The sequence below is a fragment of the Drosophila albomicans genome, chromosome 2L, assembly GCF_009650485.2.
Source record: "Drosophila albomicans strain 15112-1751.03 chromosome 2L, ASM965048v2, whole genome shotgun sequence".
In the NCBI taxonomy this organism is placed as follows: Eukaryota; Metazoa; Arthropoda; class Insecta; order Diptera; family Drosophilidae; genus Drosophila; species Drosophila albomicans.
The window spans coordinates 13,116,129-13,132,024 of NC_047628.2; the positions used below are offsets into that span (position 1 = coordinate 13,116,129).

General features: G+C 47.4%; 5 protein-coding genes across 5 annotated transcripts; 1 reads left to right on the forward strand and 4 right to left on the reverse strand.

The window, feature by feature from the left end:
- The first annotated feature begins 109 nt into the window (after positions 1 to 109).
- Positions 110 to 1,250, forward strand: LOC117566136 (mannose-P-dolichol utilization defect 1 protein homolog). The gene is made up of 2 exons (XM_034245618.2): positions 110 to 394; positions 469 to 1,250. The coding sequence occupies exons 1-2, from the start codon at positions 307 to 309 to the stop codon at positions 1,137 to 1,139; spliced, it is 759 nt and encodes a 252-aa protein (XP_034101509.2). The 5' UTR covers positions 110 to 306; the 3' UTR covers positions 1,140 to 1,250.
- On the reverse strand, positions 1,136 to 2,001 carry LOC117566137 (inosine triphosphate pyrophosphatase). The gene is made up of 2 exons (XM_034245619.2): positions 1,459 to 2,001; positions 1,136 to 1,401 (listed from the first exon to the last, which is right to left on the reverse strand). Exons 1-2 carry the CDS (start codon positions 1,890 to 1,892, stop codon positions 1,269 to 1,271), a joined length of 567 nt encoding a protein of 188 aa, XP_034101510.1. The 5' UTR covers positions 1,893 to 2,001; the 3' UTR covers positions 1,136 to 1,268.
- Positions 2,002 to 2,621: 620 nt separating this feature from the next.
- On the reverse strand, positions 2,622 to 10,802 carry LOC117564540 (serine/threonine-protein kinase ATR). Its single transcript, XM_034243361.2, is given in 8 exon segments — positions 2,622 to 2,875; positions 2,939 to 3,166; positions 3,168 to 3,548; positions 3,550 to 7,157; positions 7,216 to 7,744; positions 7,804 to 8,097; positions 8,158 to 10,411; positions 10,463 to 10,802. Coding segments are annotated over 8 exon segments (7,647 nt in total). The 5' UTR covers positions 10,690 to 10,802; the 3' UTR covers positions 2,622 to 2,749.
- A 389-nt stretch (positions 10,803 to 11,191) lies between these two features.
- LOC117564463 (solute carrier family 17 member 9) lies at positions 11,192 to 13,741 on the reverse strand. The gene is made up of 3 exons (XM_034243250.2): positions 13,041 to 13,741; positions 12,398 to 12,785; positions 11,192 to 12,338 (listed from the first exon to the last, which is right to left on the reverse strand). Exons 1-3 carry the CDS (start codon positions 13,106 to 13,108, stop codon positions 11,478 to 11,480), a joined length of 1,317 nt encoding a protein of 438 aa, XP_034099141.1. The 5' UTR covers positions 13,109 to 13,741; the 3' UTR covers positions 11,192 to 11,477.
- An 86-nt stretch (positions 13,742 to 13,827) lies between these two features.
- LOC117564462 (UBX domain-containing protein 7) lies at positions 13,828 to 15,669 on the reverse strand. Its single transcript, XM_034243249.2, is given in 2 exon segments — positions 13,828 to 14,152; positions 14,154 to 15,669. Coding segments are annotated over 2 exon segments (1,530 nt in total). The 5' UTR covers positions 15,507 to 15,669; the 3' UTR covers positions 13,828 to 13,975.
- Positions 15,670 to 15,896: the final 227 nt, after the last annotated feature.

Sequence of the window (15,896 nt, forward strand, 5' to 3'; positions counted from 1 at the left end):
CCTTCTTTCGTAAACAACTTCAGGGGGTGCCACCAACAACCAGTTTTGCATGTAAACTATTGTTTTAGATGGTATTTTTCTGAAAGACTCTTTATGGTCACACTGGCGCATAGATATAAGAGTGTAGCAGGTGCGTGTGTATATTACGTGTAGTGTACGTTGCCATTAGTTGCTTTCAATTTCATTGCGACTGTTCGTTCAAACGCGCACTATCAGCTCAGCGTTTACTAACGTTTAGATAAGAGCCGGCACTAACTACATTGCTGCACAAACACACTCATCGCGCAACTAGATAAATTACCAATTATGGCAGATATAATCAAAAAAGGTGCCCTCTTTCTCATGAGCCAAAAATGCTATGACAATTACGTTTTGGAACACAATTTTCTCGATGGTAAGATTGTTGAAATGGATCATTAAACAGCTGTTACTATGAGTGCTATATATTTTCTGTATTTTTTATTGCAGTGCCATGCTTCAAGGCGCTGCTGAGCAAAGGTCTCGGTATTGGCATCATTGCCGGCTCGGTGCTGGTGAAAGTTCCGCAAGTGCTCAAGATTCTCAACAGCAAGTCGGGCGAAGGCATCAATCTGATCGGTGTTATGCTCGATCTGCTGGCCATCACATTCCATATGTCCTACAACTTTATGAACGGCTATCCCTTCAGCTCATGGGGTGACAACACTTTCCTTGCTCTGCAAACTGTAGCGATTGCTGCTCTCGTTCTCTTCTTTGGCGGTCGCAAACCACACGCTTTTATCTTTCTGCTGGCGTATGCGGGATTGCTGTATGTGCTGAACTCGGGCCTGACATCGATGGCCGTGCTGCTGACCATACAGAGTTGCAACATTCCCATTCTGCTGGTAGGCAAATTGTCGCAGGCGGTGACCAACTATAATGCCGGGTCCACAGGACAATTGTCGGCAGCGACGGTGATCATGATGTTTGCCGGCTCGTTGGCTCGCATCTTTACCTCGATTCAGGAGACTGGCGATCAGATGATTATCATTACGTTCTGCGCATCAACATTCGCCAATGGCGTCATACTCGCCCAGCTGTTGTACTACTGGAACAAGTCACCAGCGGGCGCCAAGAAACAGGCGGCTGTCAAGAAGGCCAAGAGCAAGAAGGACAATTAAGCAACGAAGAGGCTGTTTGCTTTTACTCTAAACTACATTTAAACGTAAACGTTTTCTCGACATTATAGAACAAACTAGCAAGACACTAATTAAATGTAATGCTTAACGCAATCCAATCGAAATCCAAAGTTAGCACTGCTGGCTTTCGAAGTGCTTTTGCAGCAACGCCAAGGCGCGATAGCGATGCGAGATTGAATTCTTCTGGGGTTTGGGCAGCTGTGCATAGGTCAGATCAAAGCCCTTGGGCTGGAACACAGGATCCCTGTAATAATTGTTAAACTTAATATTTAAGTAGTTGTAAGATGAAATGCTTCCTCACCAGCCAAAGTCGCGTGGTCCACGTGGTTCAACGATGTCGCCTTCGGTGATGCCTTTGAAGATTTGTGGCTCGGCGCTGCTGTTTTCACAGTAGGCAAACGTGCAAATGGCTTGCGCCGATTTATCCTCCCAACCGCTGAGCAAACGATACAATCCTTCTGGCTTAAGCTTCTCCAGAAACCATTTGATATAGGGACCGGGCAATCCTTCGAGTGCATTGAAGCACAGGCTGGTGTCCTCGATGAGCACTGGGCCATCCACGTGCTTGGCCGCCTCCTTGCATTTTATAACGGCAATCTCGTCGATCTCACCCTGCAGTTCGGGCAGATCGACCTTCTTGGAGACAATTGTGCGCGGGAAATTTGGCCCCAATATGGAAATTAGTTCCTCCAGCTTCTTGGCGTTGCCCGTAACAAAGGTAATTGGTTTCGACATGCTGTGCGTATTGTCGTCAATTTAAATAAAGTGCGTAATCTGTGCTTATTATTGTCAACGAATCAACACGCGCTGCACCGTACAACTTAACTAACGTGTCGTTATGCCGGCACTTGCGAAATCAGCTGTTTGGTCGCTTTTGGAGAAAACAGGGTTGTTATGCATTTGCATTTGAAATCCAATTTCGTTCCACTTGTCTGGCGCGTGTGGATTGTGTGTATTTAAATCCAATAAATTGTATATTGTAATTTATTAAAATAAATTAATATTAATAATAATAATTTGTTAATATTCTACTTAATGTTTAATACCATTTTAATTTATTTATATCAAAAAAATATTTGAATTTAGCGGTGGTTTGGTGACATTTTAAAATTTGCGTAAAGGATTCTAACTTGATTGTCCTTAAGGTAACTCTGAGTAAGAAATGATACAAGCAATTTCAATGCTTAAGGATTTCGAGTAATAATTAAAAACAAATTAACTTTTTGTATAATATAATATAATAAGCTATGTATCATCAGATAGCAATAAGCTATCTATCACATTCTTCGGCAACTTCACAGGGTACATTAGTAGAATCGGGTACATTGATGGGAGCGAGCCAGGATAACTTGACAACTACAAGGACTATTGGGAAGTTCTTTAGTATGCTAATATGCTTTAAAATTCTGACTTCCCAGAGACAGTTCTTTTTTAATGTTCTTAAAAGTCGAAAAAGGATGTGGCTATTTTTTGAGGTAAGGCACTAAAAGTGTGCTTCACAACTCTTGTTGCTTTCTTACTAGTTATATTTACATAGATCTAAGGACTATATTAATTAACACATAACAATCGCAGCCTAATTTTTTAGTGCTTTAGAGGAATGCACCCCAGCCAATGTACATAGCCGCCAGATTCTCCACTTTGGTAGCCTCGTTGATAAGGAAGTTCACCTGACCCTCAGTGGACAAGGGAATGCTGTTTGCCTGTTGCCGCTTGACCTGATTAAAAAAGATAATGTATTAATAATATAGATAAAAAGAAACTTTCCCTGTCACACTCACGTGTCCTTGCAGACGCTCTGCAATTCGCTTCACATCGTTGGTAACCTTGGGATCAGTGAGTTCCGCTCCCGCTTTGTTCTTGCTCGCAGTGGACGCAGTGAGACGACTTTGCACTCCCAAATCATAGACAAAGGGACGCAGCATGGACATTAGTGTCTTGGTCTCCTGCTTGAGCAGTCGCAACGTAATCTCGCAGCACTTCCGATAGCTGCCTTCCACACCCAATGGGTCCCATCGCTGTGATCATGTTGTGGGTGAGCCTAAAAGGCACCACCTCGGGATAAGCGAATGCTTCGCCCTGATTGAACAGGCAATTGAAATCCACATGCACCGCATCGCCATTGCGCTCATCAAACAATATATTCTCGCCATGTCGATCGCCCAGTCCCAAAATATAGCCCACCATCGACATGACAGCCACTGTGCGTATGTAGGAATTCCTTGCTTCGTACCAACTATGTGGTGTGGTGAAGCGTTGCAGCAGCCACTCCTGAAACACCGGCGGATGAGCCGGCTGCAGCTGCTTCAGGAAAACATCACGCTTGCGTTCGGGTGTCTCCATTTGTGGCACGGCTAGTTGCTGCAGCTGGCGGCCGCTCATCACCTTTCCCGCGTTGCGCGTAGAGCGCAATGCAAATGCTGCGATACGAGTTGAGATTGGGCAGCCACTCAAGGAGTCCGCACTCCTCATTGAAGGGCAGCACAGCGTAAGTGCGTATGTGAAGACGGCGCTGACGCGCGTGTGCATCCTGATGCAGATAGCGCTTCATTAAGCCATTAAATTCCATCAAACGCGCATCCTTGCGCAAATCATCCTTGGGCTTGACCATGATATCGTAGTCCTGTCCGTCACTGCAGCGTATTGTCAGCTTTTTAGGCCGTGCAGCCGAGCGCAGCACAAGTAGCTTCTCCTGAAAGCCGCTAATGTAGATCTGTTGATACGGAAACCAGTTGCTGGACGGCAGTTTCTCTTGCGTGATTGTGGAGGCATCTGGAGTGCAGCTCAAGCTAAACGCAGGTTGCATGTACTTCTCAAAGGGCAGCAGTATGTTGGAGAAGTTCGGTTGGCTGCAGAGCAGCGTCAAGCGTTTGTCTAGATCGCTCAGCTTATAGGTTCGATCCAGTGTGACCTCCTTGTTGGTCACACCAATCAGTCGCTCCGTCAGGCTATTGAAGTCATTGAGCAGCCGCTCAAACGTGGGATTTTGCAGTCGGGAATCGGTCAAGATGAGTTTGCAGCGCTTGATGCGATTGACGGCAGCGGACTTGAAGTGCGGCAACAGCATCCAAAGCGACTGTTGAGGATAATCAGTGATCAGCTTGATGATCACATTGCGCAGCACAGCAAATACATCTGGCGAGGGATGACAAAGGCGGCTCAACATTTGCGAGTAAGCTGTGTAGAACATGGCCGTGGGTAAAGCTGTGCAACAATTGTTGAGCAAATCGTTCATTTTGCGCACAAGCTCAGGGTATGTGGCAGATGCGCTTGGCGTGGCCGCCGTGTCCAGCCAGAGGCTGATGAGCCGTGGCATGGATTGATACACATGCTGATTGCCGTAGCGCAGCGACTTGGCATAGTTTAACATGATTTGCAGCAGCAGTTCCTCCTCCTCGCGACTGGATGAAGCAGCCGACGACGTTGCTGCCCCGCGCGCCTCTCGCATCTTCTCCAGAAACTGAGCCAACTGCACGTAACAGCGCTCGGATTGTCGCTGCACAGCGATAGCCTCCTGGAAGTACTTGAGTATGGCATCAGCGCAGAGATTCATCGAGTCCGCATTGTAAGTGGCCTGCAGATATTTGCCCTCAAAGTAGAGTTGTCTTTGCTCCTCAGGCAGCTGCTTTGTGTTGCCATCGCATTGCCTTTTGATGGTGTTGAGCTGTTCCTCCAGATAGTTCATAGCCAGCACTTGATCCCCCTTTTGCCAAAGCAGCTTGGCGCGTTCCACAAAGAGTCCAGTTGGCTTGTAGGCTGAAGCCTTCATCAGATAAAGATGCGCACGCTGCAATTGTCCCGCATTGCGATTGATTTGTGCGCTCTGCAGCCAAATCTGCGCCAGTTGCGTTTGCAGCTGATTCTGCAGCGTGGCATGCGATCCAAGTCGACGCTGCAGTTCCGCGAGAAGATTGCGACGAAAGCTATAAATGGGCTCCAGCACACGCAGCTGCGGTTGCACCACCTGCAGACGACATTGCCAGTCCTCAAAGTAATCACGCATCAGTTGTTCTGCCTGCTGCTCCTCGGGCTGCTGTTGCAGTTGCTCCATCAACAGCTGACTGCATTGCAGCTCGTGCAGCATGTGCAACTTGAGCACATGATCGTAGGCATGTGCATACGAATGCTGCTGCTGCGATGAGCAGCTTCTCAGCTGCTCCAGCACTGAGCCACGCATGCCATCCAGCAGGCCATCAAACTGCAGCTTCGTTGTTGTCTCATCCCTTAAGGCAAGACAAGCTTTAGCGCATTGAGCATGCCAGTTGGGCATGCAGCGCTTGCTGGCTTGCTCCAGTTCATCCAACTCATCGTAGCTGCCCAGACGCCACAGCAGCTCCGCCTTGCACTCGCTGAAGTACTCATCCATGCGCTGATCCGACAAACGTTGCGCCAAACCATCGGCAATCAACAAAGCTGTCTTGGGCGTATCCATCCGTAGATATGCATCGACCATGGCGCGTATATGCGTCGGCTGCAGCTGCTCATTGCTGGTCAGCAGTTGCTCATAGCACGTTATCATGTCCTGCTGTCGCTCGACCAAACGATTTACTAGAATCTCTTGGGTAACGCTCATATCACAGCTGCGGGTTTGCACGGCGCCTTCCACAGAGTCAGCATCCATTAGACGCCCGTAGATCTCCACCAGAAATGTAAATTGCTCGAGTAAAAGATGTGACTTATCGCCCGCTGCAATATATCCTTCCAGGTAGCGCAAGGCGCGTTCATATTCACCACAGTTGTAGCTGGCACGCGCCACCTGCAGCTTATCCATGCTCTGCAGGAACTCATAGATCGCTTTGTAGCTGCTGTCAACGTCTTGAGGCGGCTTGCCGCTGGTGCTCATGCCATGTAGACGCTGCCACTCACGCAGCCAACGCTCCAGAAAGTCCAACAACTCGGCGCACAATTTACCCGCCAAGCGTGATTGATCCTCTGGCTTGGAGGCGCTCTCTGGCTGCTCCATTGTTGACCTGTTGCCAGCGCCATATTTCCTCGACTCGAAAATCTTGACACCCTGCTCACTAGCTGTCTTCGTTTGCTGCTGCTGCTGTGACAACTCATCGTTGGCTTGGAGCACGGCCTGAAACTCCTGTTCAATGTGCAGCCGCTGCTCCGCATTGCATTCCAAGAGCGCATGTAATAAAACATAAGGATAAAAAGTGCTCAACATATTTGTATCCCTGCGTATGCAAGGCTTATACGAACTGAGCAGATGACGCGTCTGCGCTGACTGCACATAGTCCACCAGTCGAGTAGCCCACAAATAGGCCCACAGTTCGTAGGAATTCGCCGTGTAATGGCTGCCAAAGAGCGGCTGTTGCTTCAGTGTGTTTGGACGATTCGAGCAAATGTAGCAGGAGCTGAGCAGCGGTTCCATAATTTCACGCATGCGCTGTGGCAACGATTGCCACAGTTGTAGCTTCTTTTGCTCCTTGGGAACAATGCCACACACCGCCAACGTCTCCTGTATGGCCAGCGCAAAGCTGTCCACGTGCTTGGTCTGCTGCTGGGACTGATATCCGCTGCAGAGCGCCGTTAAAGCGAGCACCGTAAAGTCATCCGTGAGCACACTCAAAGGCAACGCTTGTGCCGTCGCAAAATTGTAGTTGGACGGCAAGTAGCTGGCATCGATGGCACCCAATTGGCCCATGCACTTGGCCGATGCCAGCTGCAGCGAACGATCGTCGTGCTGACAGCCTGACATTAAGGTGTGCACCAGCTGCTCCATCAGCGGTTCCAGCGGCAGCGCATTGAGCAGCATTTGATTGAGTTGCTGGCGTCGCCGGCCAAACAACTCTGCCAAATGCTCCAAGCCATAGACACGCACCTGCAGGCATTCGTTGCTGATTTGCTTGTGGAGAAAGCGCAGCTGATCCAGCAGTGGCGTCGTCTCCTCCTGGCCAGCTGCAGGTCCCGCCAAGCAAAGCTGCGCTGTGTGTCGACGAATGCAGTCGCGTATGGGCGCCGAGACTTGCTCGAGATTCTCCAGGAAATACAGATCTGCAAGACACTAAAATGTAGTTAAAAGGATTAAAAGTAATCTCCACCGGTTATTCACCTTGTATGTAGTTGCCCAGCATCGCTGCATTGCGCAGTATAACGAATTCGTAAAGCTCATTCACCTGCTCCACGCTGTACTCCAACAGCGGCTGCAACGTGGCGACAATGCGTCCAAGCGATGGACCCAGCTCCTGAATGTTGACCACATGCAGAAAGATGTGCCAAATATTTAAGCAAATGCGCTGCAGCTGCGGCTCCTTCAGCGTATGGACAAAACTCAGCATGGCAATGATTTTGAAACGAAACTGCGTCACATGCTGTGGTCCTACGAAGCGCAAGATTTGCCCTAGACTGAGGAGCGTCTCCTCCTTGAGCAGCTTCTCAAACGACGGCTCCGAGAGGCAGCTCTCGAAGTATGTAATGACTCCCAGAATGCGCTCTGCAATGAAAGTGGCAAACTGCGCGTTGACTGCCTGACTGGATAGCTCCTCCTCGGCTCCCAGCGTCAGCTGGAGAAGGCTCTGAAAGGAACGCATCACAAAGGTGGGATTGCGATTGAAATAGATGAGCAGCTCGGCCACAGTTTGCTGCAAGAATAATTATTATTTATGGTATATATATTCGTAATTAAAAACTCTTAACTCACCTTGACATCGGCATTCATGAGCTGCTGCAGCGAGGACTTTGTGCAGCTGGCAACGAGCTCAATGCAGCGATTCGCGATCTCCGGCTGCTCGGTTAGATATACATGAGTGTAAAGCCTTAGAAAAGAGATAGAGAAGAGTGCCGAAATTGGTTTTCCCAGCTGCTTGGACATAAGCACAAAGACGCCTTTGCAGCGTGGCTCGCGTATGCAATAAGGCAGCACCAAAGTGGTCAGCAAGCGATGATACTTGCAGATGAACTCCTGCACACAAGAGAAGCCCAGCATCTTGGAGAGCTAAGGAAAGGAGAAAAGATTTAAATTGGTCGAGAAATCACACGTAAAAGAAATACTTACAGCTCGCAAAGAGCGTGTAAAACGCACACCTTCATTGAGATATGCATGCAAAGCAAGCTGTACAACAAGAGCCACAGCATCGCGCTTATACCAGTTCCAAAGGGTTAAGGGCTGCAGTCCATGATTGGCGCACAGTTGACACGCCGCTAGAATCGCCTCCTGGGCAACCAGTGAACGCGTGTGCACCAGCAAATAGAACGTCATCTTGAACCAATGAAAGAGCCATAGCTCATCGAGCTGCTGATGCGCAGAGCAGACAATCAAGCGTAGCCAGAATCGTTGCTCTGACTCACGCTGTGCCTCCAGTGGCTTGCCAAGCATGTCTACTATGGATGCAAGTACATGTTTACCCAACTGCAGCATAAAGTCAGAGGATTGAGCTGAGAGCGCGGGCACCAAACGCTCAAAGCTACGCAAATTGAGCGACTGTGGATAGGATGACTCTTTAAGCAGTCGCAGACAATGCGTTGGCTCCAATTGTATTAAATCTAAATGATGACTGATGAAGCCACACTTTGGTTTGAACATCGCAGCAGCTGCCAGATCCGGCAAGTTGACAGCGTTGAGCTTCAGGCCGCTGGAACGACAGCAACCCAAGTAGATTCCAGGCAGCTCGGCTGGCAACGGCGCACACTTGGCGCAGTGCAAAACAATGCGCTGCTCCACTTGAAAGACATGCGCAGCGCCCGCTTGCTGTGTGCATAGCAGCAGACGCAACACGCTGGCCAAACTATCATCGTCAGCATCGTCATCTCTGATCTTCAGGCGCGGCAACGCTTGCAGCAGCTGCGCCGCCTTGATGTAGCCAGCCACATAGAGCTGCGGCAGTTGCGCACAAAACCGTTGCCTTAACTCCAAGTCCTCCTCGTTGAGCAGTCTTAGATGCTGCTGCGTGTAGTAGCTTTGCAGCTGTGTGTGTGCGCTTGACGGTGTCTCCAGACGCAGCGTGGACAAGGCTTGCAAAGCTGGCAGCGGTTGCTGCAACGTCATGCCCAGCAGCTGTTGTTGTGTGTGCGGCTTGAGCTGCAAGCGAATGCAGTTCAATTGCAGCAGCTGTGCGCTAATCTCCACGAGCTGAGTGCTTGTGCTACTGCATTGCGGTTGCTCCAACAACTGCAGACACAGCTGGTTCCAATTGGCAGCCATTGGCAGCTGCAGCTCGTGTTGCAGTGGCAAAGAAGCCAACAGTTGGGAATGCAACGCTTCCGTGCTGATTTTGACGACTTCTTGTTGTTGCTGCAACAGCAGCAATTGCTCCATTTGCTTAAGTGCACGCAGTAGCTGTAGAAGCAGGGATATTTCAGCAGGTGAAGGTTTCTGCAGCAACTCCAGCAAACGTAGATTGAGATTTCCTAAGATCAAGTCGCTTACTGCTTTGTTATGTACAGCCAGCACAGCGAGGAGCGGCAAGAGTTCGTTGGGCAATCGCTGCCACTCGCAGAGCAGCAGTCTCGTGGTTTGCGACGGCAGCTGTTGATTCTCGCCATTCTGTTGCAACTTGTGCTGCAGATAAACGCTCAGAGTTTCAAGCAAACTAGAGCCCCAAGCGTTGTCCTGTTTGTGCCGCAGCAGCTCATGCAACATTTGACAGCTTAAATCCAGACTCTCAGGATCCGGCAGCTGTTGTGGCTGTAACAACTCGAGAAGCTGCTCTGTGTGGTTTGCCAGCAAATCCATTTGCTGCGATGTCATGCATTGGGCAGCCAAGAAGCGACTGCAAAGACTCCACAACATGGACGTGGCACGAAACGTCAGGCATGCATAGTGTGCCACCTCCGGCTGCGTCTGCCAGGTGTGTTCGGTTTGTGCCTTTAGCACCGCATGACAGTAACCCAATGCCGTCAATTTCGTGTCCATGTTGAACTCTTTAAAGCAGAGCAGCGCCTGCTGCAGACTCTCCACAAACTGTTTTCCGTGAGTGGCGTGGGCAATGTGATGGGCATGCTGCAGCACAAGCAGCAGATACTTGGCCAAGGCATCGCTGTGTTCCAATTGCACTGAGATCACCTCAAAACTACAATCAGTATCGAATTCCTGCAGAACGCTGATGTCGCCTCTAAAAATACGCAAGTGCAGCAAGCGCGCTTCCTTGTCATTCTTGCCAGGACTGGTGTAGTCAAAGGCACTCATAAGATCATGCAGCTGCTGCAGTGCATCTAAATAGGCGACGATGAGTCCTTTGTAGAGCTTGGGATGATTGCACCAGCAGGACGTGAGCAGCTTTTGCTGCAGTTGAACGTTCTTCAGACATTGCCTGGAATATAACAATTAGTAACTATTTATAGATAAAATTATATTGACACACCCCTCGTCCTTACACTCATTGAGGCACACGGAAAGTTTGTTGAGCAGCCACAGCAGAAAAGTGTCCTGGAATTCATTTTGCAATTCATCCATCGACGAGCAGCTGATGAGACTTGGATCCTGACAGAGTATATCGTCCACCACATGATACACCGCCGACAAATTGGCTTTATTGCGATTTACCAAATTGTACAACAATTTCCACATATCTTTGCGACGACCCGTCATTTTTATGCACGGAATTTCTTTGATTTAACTTTTAAAATGCAAATGTTTGTGGCGCACGCAGCCGGCGCCGGCAAATCGACTGGCGTTGCCAGACTCAAATACAACCAACTGTTGCTTCGAAGTGGCTTTGTTCAACACTATACATAACCTGCGTTGCCTGATCAAGTACAGCGAATATACGGAAAATACCAAACAAAAAATACCTTTAGTTCAATTGACGCGCCAATTATCTCCTTTCAAATGTAATATTACGGATTTTAATTGTGAATAATTAATATATTGCGAACCTGTTAATTTCGTTTTGCAGTTGCAACTAAAAAATTTAATAATGGTTCTAATAAATTGCAAGACATAAAATAAAAATAATCAATTTAAAATAATTTTCTCATTCTATTGCTTTTGTAATTTATTTACAACCGTTTGCAAATAAATTGTGCAATATTGATAAGACTACAAATAATGAAAAATCCGTTTTAATTTTAAAGAAACTGCAATTAATCTCATTTTGTTTATCACTAACATTGGCTGATGTTAAAAAACTATAATTTCCGACTTGCGCTGATTGACAACAAGCTTTAATGGGTTTTTTTTTATCATTATCTTTAGTTTCGTGGCATGCGTCATATATTGTGTATATATGTTCAATTTATGGGTTACTTGAACTTATCACGCTAGCAGCAATTTGCTTTTGTTCTATCTTAAACTATTTACACATTTGCAATAAATACTATTCATTCTCACTTCCTTTTGGAGATGGAGAATTTGTCCAGAGAATGTTCTGTTGCTTCTTATACAATCGCTTCAGACGAGCCAAAGACTAGGAATATGATCCAACCAATCAGATTAATGCCAGCCGCTGCACTAAATACCATCGGCCAACTCTGTGTCAATTCGAGAATGTGTCCCGCAAGATAGACTCCCAAGAATCCTGGTATGGCGCCCACGGTGTTCATCAGTCCAAAAACGCTGCCCGAATGCAGTGGAGCCAAATCCTGCGGATTCACGGTGACTGCATTATTGTGGAAACCGGTGCCGCCAATGATGATGGTCATGCAGATGAGTGCTGTATGGAAATCCGTTGTGCGACTCATCACAAACAATGCTGCATTTTGTGCAGCAAAGCAGCAGCTTTGTATCAACTTGCGCACCGTTGTCGTGGACCATTCCCTGGCTATAAGCCGCGTAGTCAGGTATTTGGCAAAGAAGGTGCAGGGCGGTAAAGCCAGCCAAGGTATCATGTTGACTACCCAGCCCTTGGCGTGTGGAAAGCCATCGTGGAAGTAGGTGGGCAACCACGAGAGCAGCACAAAGAAGCAGTTCATCTCGCAGGCATGCGCCAGCACACAGGCCCAAAAGGATAAACGGCTGAAGTAGCGCAACCAGGGCACCGTGGTCTCCGCTGGCGTTTTGTTGGCACACAAACGCGCCGGCGTCGCAATGTTGATGATCCGATTGCGTTCGCCAGCCATGGCATAGTATCGCAGGACCAGCGCCCAGGCAAAGCCCATTAAGCCAATCACTCGAAATACATACGACCATCCGAAGTAATCGAGCACAAAGGAGCCCATAATGCCAGTGAGAAGCGTTCCCATCGCGGAACCCGAGGTAAGTAGTCCGAAAAAGCTGCTACGCTCATTCTGGCAGAGATTCTATAAAATAGAGAAAGATATATAAATAATAGAGGCACTAAATTTGTTGGCAAACTCACCTGGCTGGTCAGACTGATCATGCTGGGAAAATGAACACCCTGCAAGGCGCCATTCAAGATGCGTATGGTGACAATTAGAGGTATCGCATAGCTCTTAACGGACGCCGCCGACCAGATGATGGTGGGCATAAGAAAGGTAATGACGGACCAACCTAAAGCAGCCAACAATATTACACGCTGTCCGCCAAAGCGATCGCTAAAATAGCCGCCCAGCACTTGAGTCAACGTATAACCCCAGAAGAAAGAGCTTAGCACGGTACCGGAGTCTGTTTTACTCCATTTTTGTGCGGCAGCTACGGCGGGCACAAGCAGCGGCATAGTTGTCCTGGTGGAGTACAACATACAGGTGCCCGTCAAGAGGGTGATGAACCAAACTCGCTTCTCGTGCCTGTAAACAAGTTTTAAAATAAATCAATTAAAGTTGGAGAACTGAGCAAGTTGAGAATTTGTTGAGCTTGTATCGTTGATATATAACAGTTAATAAGTGAGATGTAATCTTACACCAATTTTGACCTCCAATTTTAAAGATATAGTATCTGGCGGATATTTGAACGGACGGACAACAAAAAGACAACTATTCCCTCTTATGCCATATTTCGCAATCCTTTTGTGGGTACCCGGTATACAGTTGCCCCGCACTCACCTCGTCCATATGTTTTGAGTGTCCACAAGTTCGCCGCGCAGCAGCGAATATTTCAGCTTCTCGTCCATTATGTGCGTGTGTTTACTGTTTACTGTTATTGTGTAGTTGTGTTGTGTTGATGGATGGTTCTATTCTTCCTCCTTCTTCTACTGATTATTGCACGCCACCCTCACGGAAAACATGTTAATGCCAGCATTTGGTTTTTTTTTTATTTTTTATCGGACACCTAATTCGTTGCGGGTTTTGTGATTATTTACACAATTTTGTACGTGGCGAGTTTTCTGCTTGGCATTAAACGGGCATCTAATGAATTTATACTCCGATTTATTCGGGATTTTCGACACGTTAATGCGCTACTTGGAAACGAATATTTACAAGGATTGGTTATGTACTCTACAAATAAATTTTTATTGTAAGATTTTACAGCAATATTTAAACATTTTTACAACTTTAGTTTCATTCAGAACTTTATTAATTTGCCGCTGTTTTGCTGTAGTATTGAAATGCCTGTGGAAGTGCATGCATGGCCTTGCCACACTAGCGTTTGGCGAAAACATGTGTTGTGAGCGTTGCCAGTTTATAAAAAATAAAAACGAAATTCTAAATGTGTTGCCATTTAAGTAGCCAGACAACACAATTAGCGCGCGCATTCAAAAAAATTAAGTATATAAACTACATTTTTGATTCTTGATAATTGCGCGCAACAGAAATACCTAAATCAATTCAGAATTTGTAGTTGGAAACACTACAATATAAATATCCAATTTTGGCATGGGCAACTTCAATTTGATGATTTTTATTCAATGCTGTTTCACTTAAAATTATTTTGTTTAGCAATATATTTATGTGCTTAATTCATGTGGAGTAGAAGACAGGAAAGGGCGTTGGAGACAGAATGACAGATAGTTTAAAATAAATATGAATCATGTGCAAATCTATTCGTCAAGCGTGAGATGCACATTTGCGGAGGGATGCAGTCCCAATTCTTTGAGCGTGGACTCATTATGCTCCATCTCCAGAGACTTGCGTGGAAAGGCACAGATTAACTTGTAACCCTCCAGCGGTATGTGTTTGTGCGTTTGCCTTATATAGAGACGCAAGGTCTTAAGCTTTCGTATCCGACGGCCAACGCAACTGGACAACTTCATCCGAGCCGCTGGAGTTCAGTAGACGCAACTTAAGTGCCGTTAACTCCTCTAACTGAGTGCCCAGCTGGGTTTCATAAGAGATGGCAATGCCTTTGATCTCATCCTCATCGAATTCCTCGAGACTCTCGCAATCGCTGTTGGCCGCAGCGTTGGAATTGCTGCCGGATTTCGTTGGTGCGCTGTTGCCGCCGCCGCCGCCATTCTCATTCATGGAATTCTTAATGGCTAGCTCAAGTTGCTCCTCCTCGGTGAGCTCTAGCAGACGTGCACGTTTCTTGGGCGTTCCTGCTGTCGATGAGGAGCATGAAGCTGCTCCCTCCTCAAACTCATCGTCATCGTCATCGATTTGAATGGCCGCTCGCTTCGAAGTGCTCGCCTCCTCCAGTGAAAAGTCGCGATGATCACGCAGAAATTGCCGTAAGTCAGGCAATACATTCTGCTGATTGGGCTCGGGACTGCGCCAAACTTCTTCCCCAGTTCGTGGATCGATGACACATAAATACGGCAGCTTAGCGCAATGATAGAAGGCGACAAAACGTCGACCTTCGGAGCTATCGTCATCCACCTGCCAGAGCACAAATTGCCTGCGAACTAGTTGCTTTAGATCCTTGCTGCTCCAGACATCACGATTCATGGTCTGCGATTGAAAGTTATCACTCTGCACATTTACTAGCAGCCAGCGTTCACGTTTGCTGGCAAATTCGCGAGCCGCCGCCAATGAGCCCGAGTACAGAATATCAGTGGGCGGCCGGAAGAGATCACCAAGGCGGGATGAGGTCGAGTTGGAACTAGAGCTAGCTGCACTAGACCGATGGCTGTTGAGCAGCGCCTGGCCAGCTACAACCATTTGAGCGGAACGTTCACGACGCCGACGATGTGTGCTAGCATCGGAGTAAAGACCCGTCGCCTGCAATTGTTCCTCCATTAAGGCGCCCTCTCGTGCAAAGTCCCGTAGTGGACAGACTTTTACGCGCTGCGTCATACGAGACAAGCGACTGCTGTTGCTGCTGCTGCCGGACGCAAAGAAATTGTCATCCTCCGGTAGAAGCAGCTGTTCGCGCACTGGAGCAATGGGAGCACGCACATCGTCATCGTCCTGGATGGCAGCACTGGACGAAGTGGAAGCAGTGCCGCCGCCTGCAGCAGCAGCGGTGGCAGCGCTGCCACCTTGTTCGAAAAACAATGCAACTGCTGCGGCGACATCGTTGGCACAGGCACCCAGATAATGTTTGGCCTCATCGGCTGTGCAGGCGGTAACTTCGACCACGCGCTCGACTAGTTCGTCCACAGAAGCAACCACTGCATCGCCACTCGACATTGCACAGTTTCGCGCACTGAGTCAATCGAATGGATATCAATTGATTTCTTCTATATCACAAACAGACAAGCTTTTAATTTTACAGTAGTAGCAGAAGTATGCTGTGTGAAACGCAAAATGTATGCAAGCTTGTAGTGCTGTGTAATGCTTGTGTTCAGTACTGAATAAAAAAAGTAGTAGGTATTATTTTGTTTTGGTATAATCGATAATATCGATAATTCCTGCTTCGAGCAGAGTGTTGTTATTTCGATTATAAAGTTAACATATGTTAGCAACAGTTAAATTCAAAATATACAAAAATGCACACATCAATGTTATTGAAAATTTTTATATCTATAGATTGATTTTACATTGAAAATAATTCACATTTTTATAGGACATCACATATAG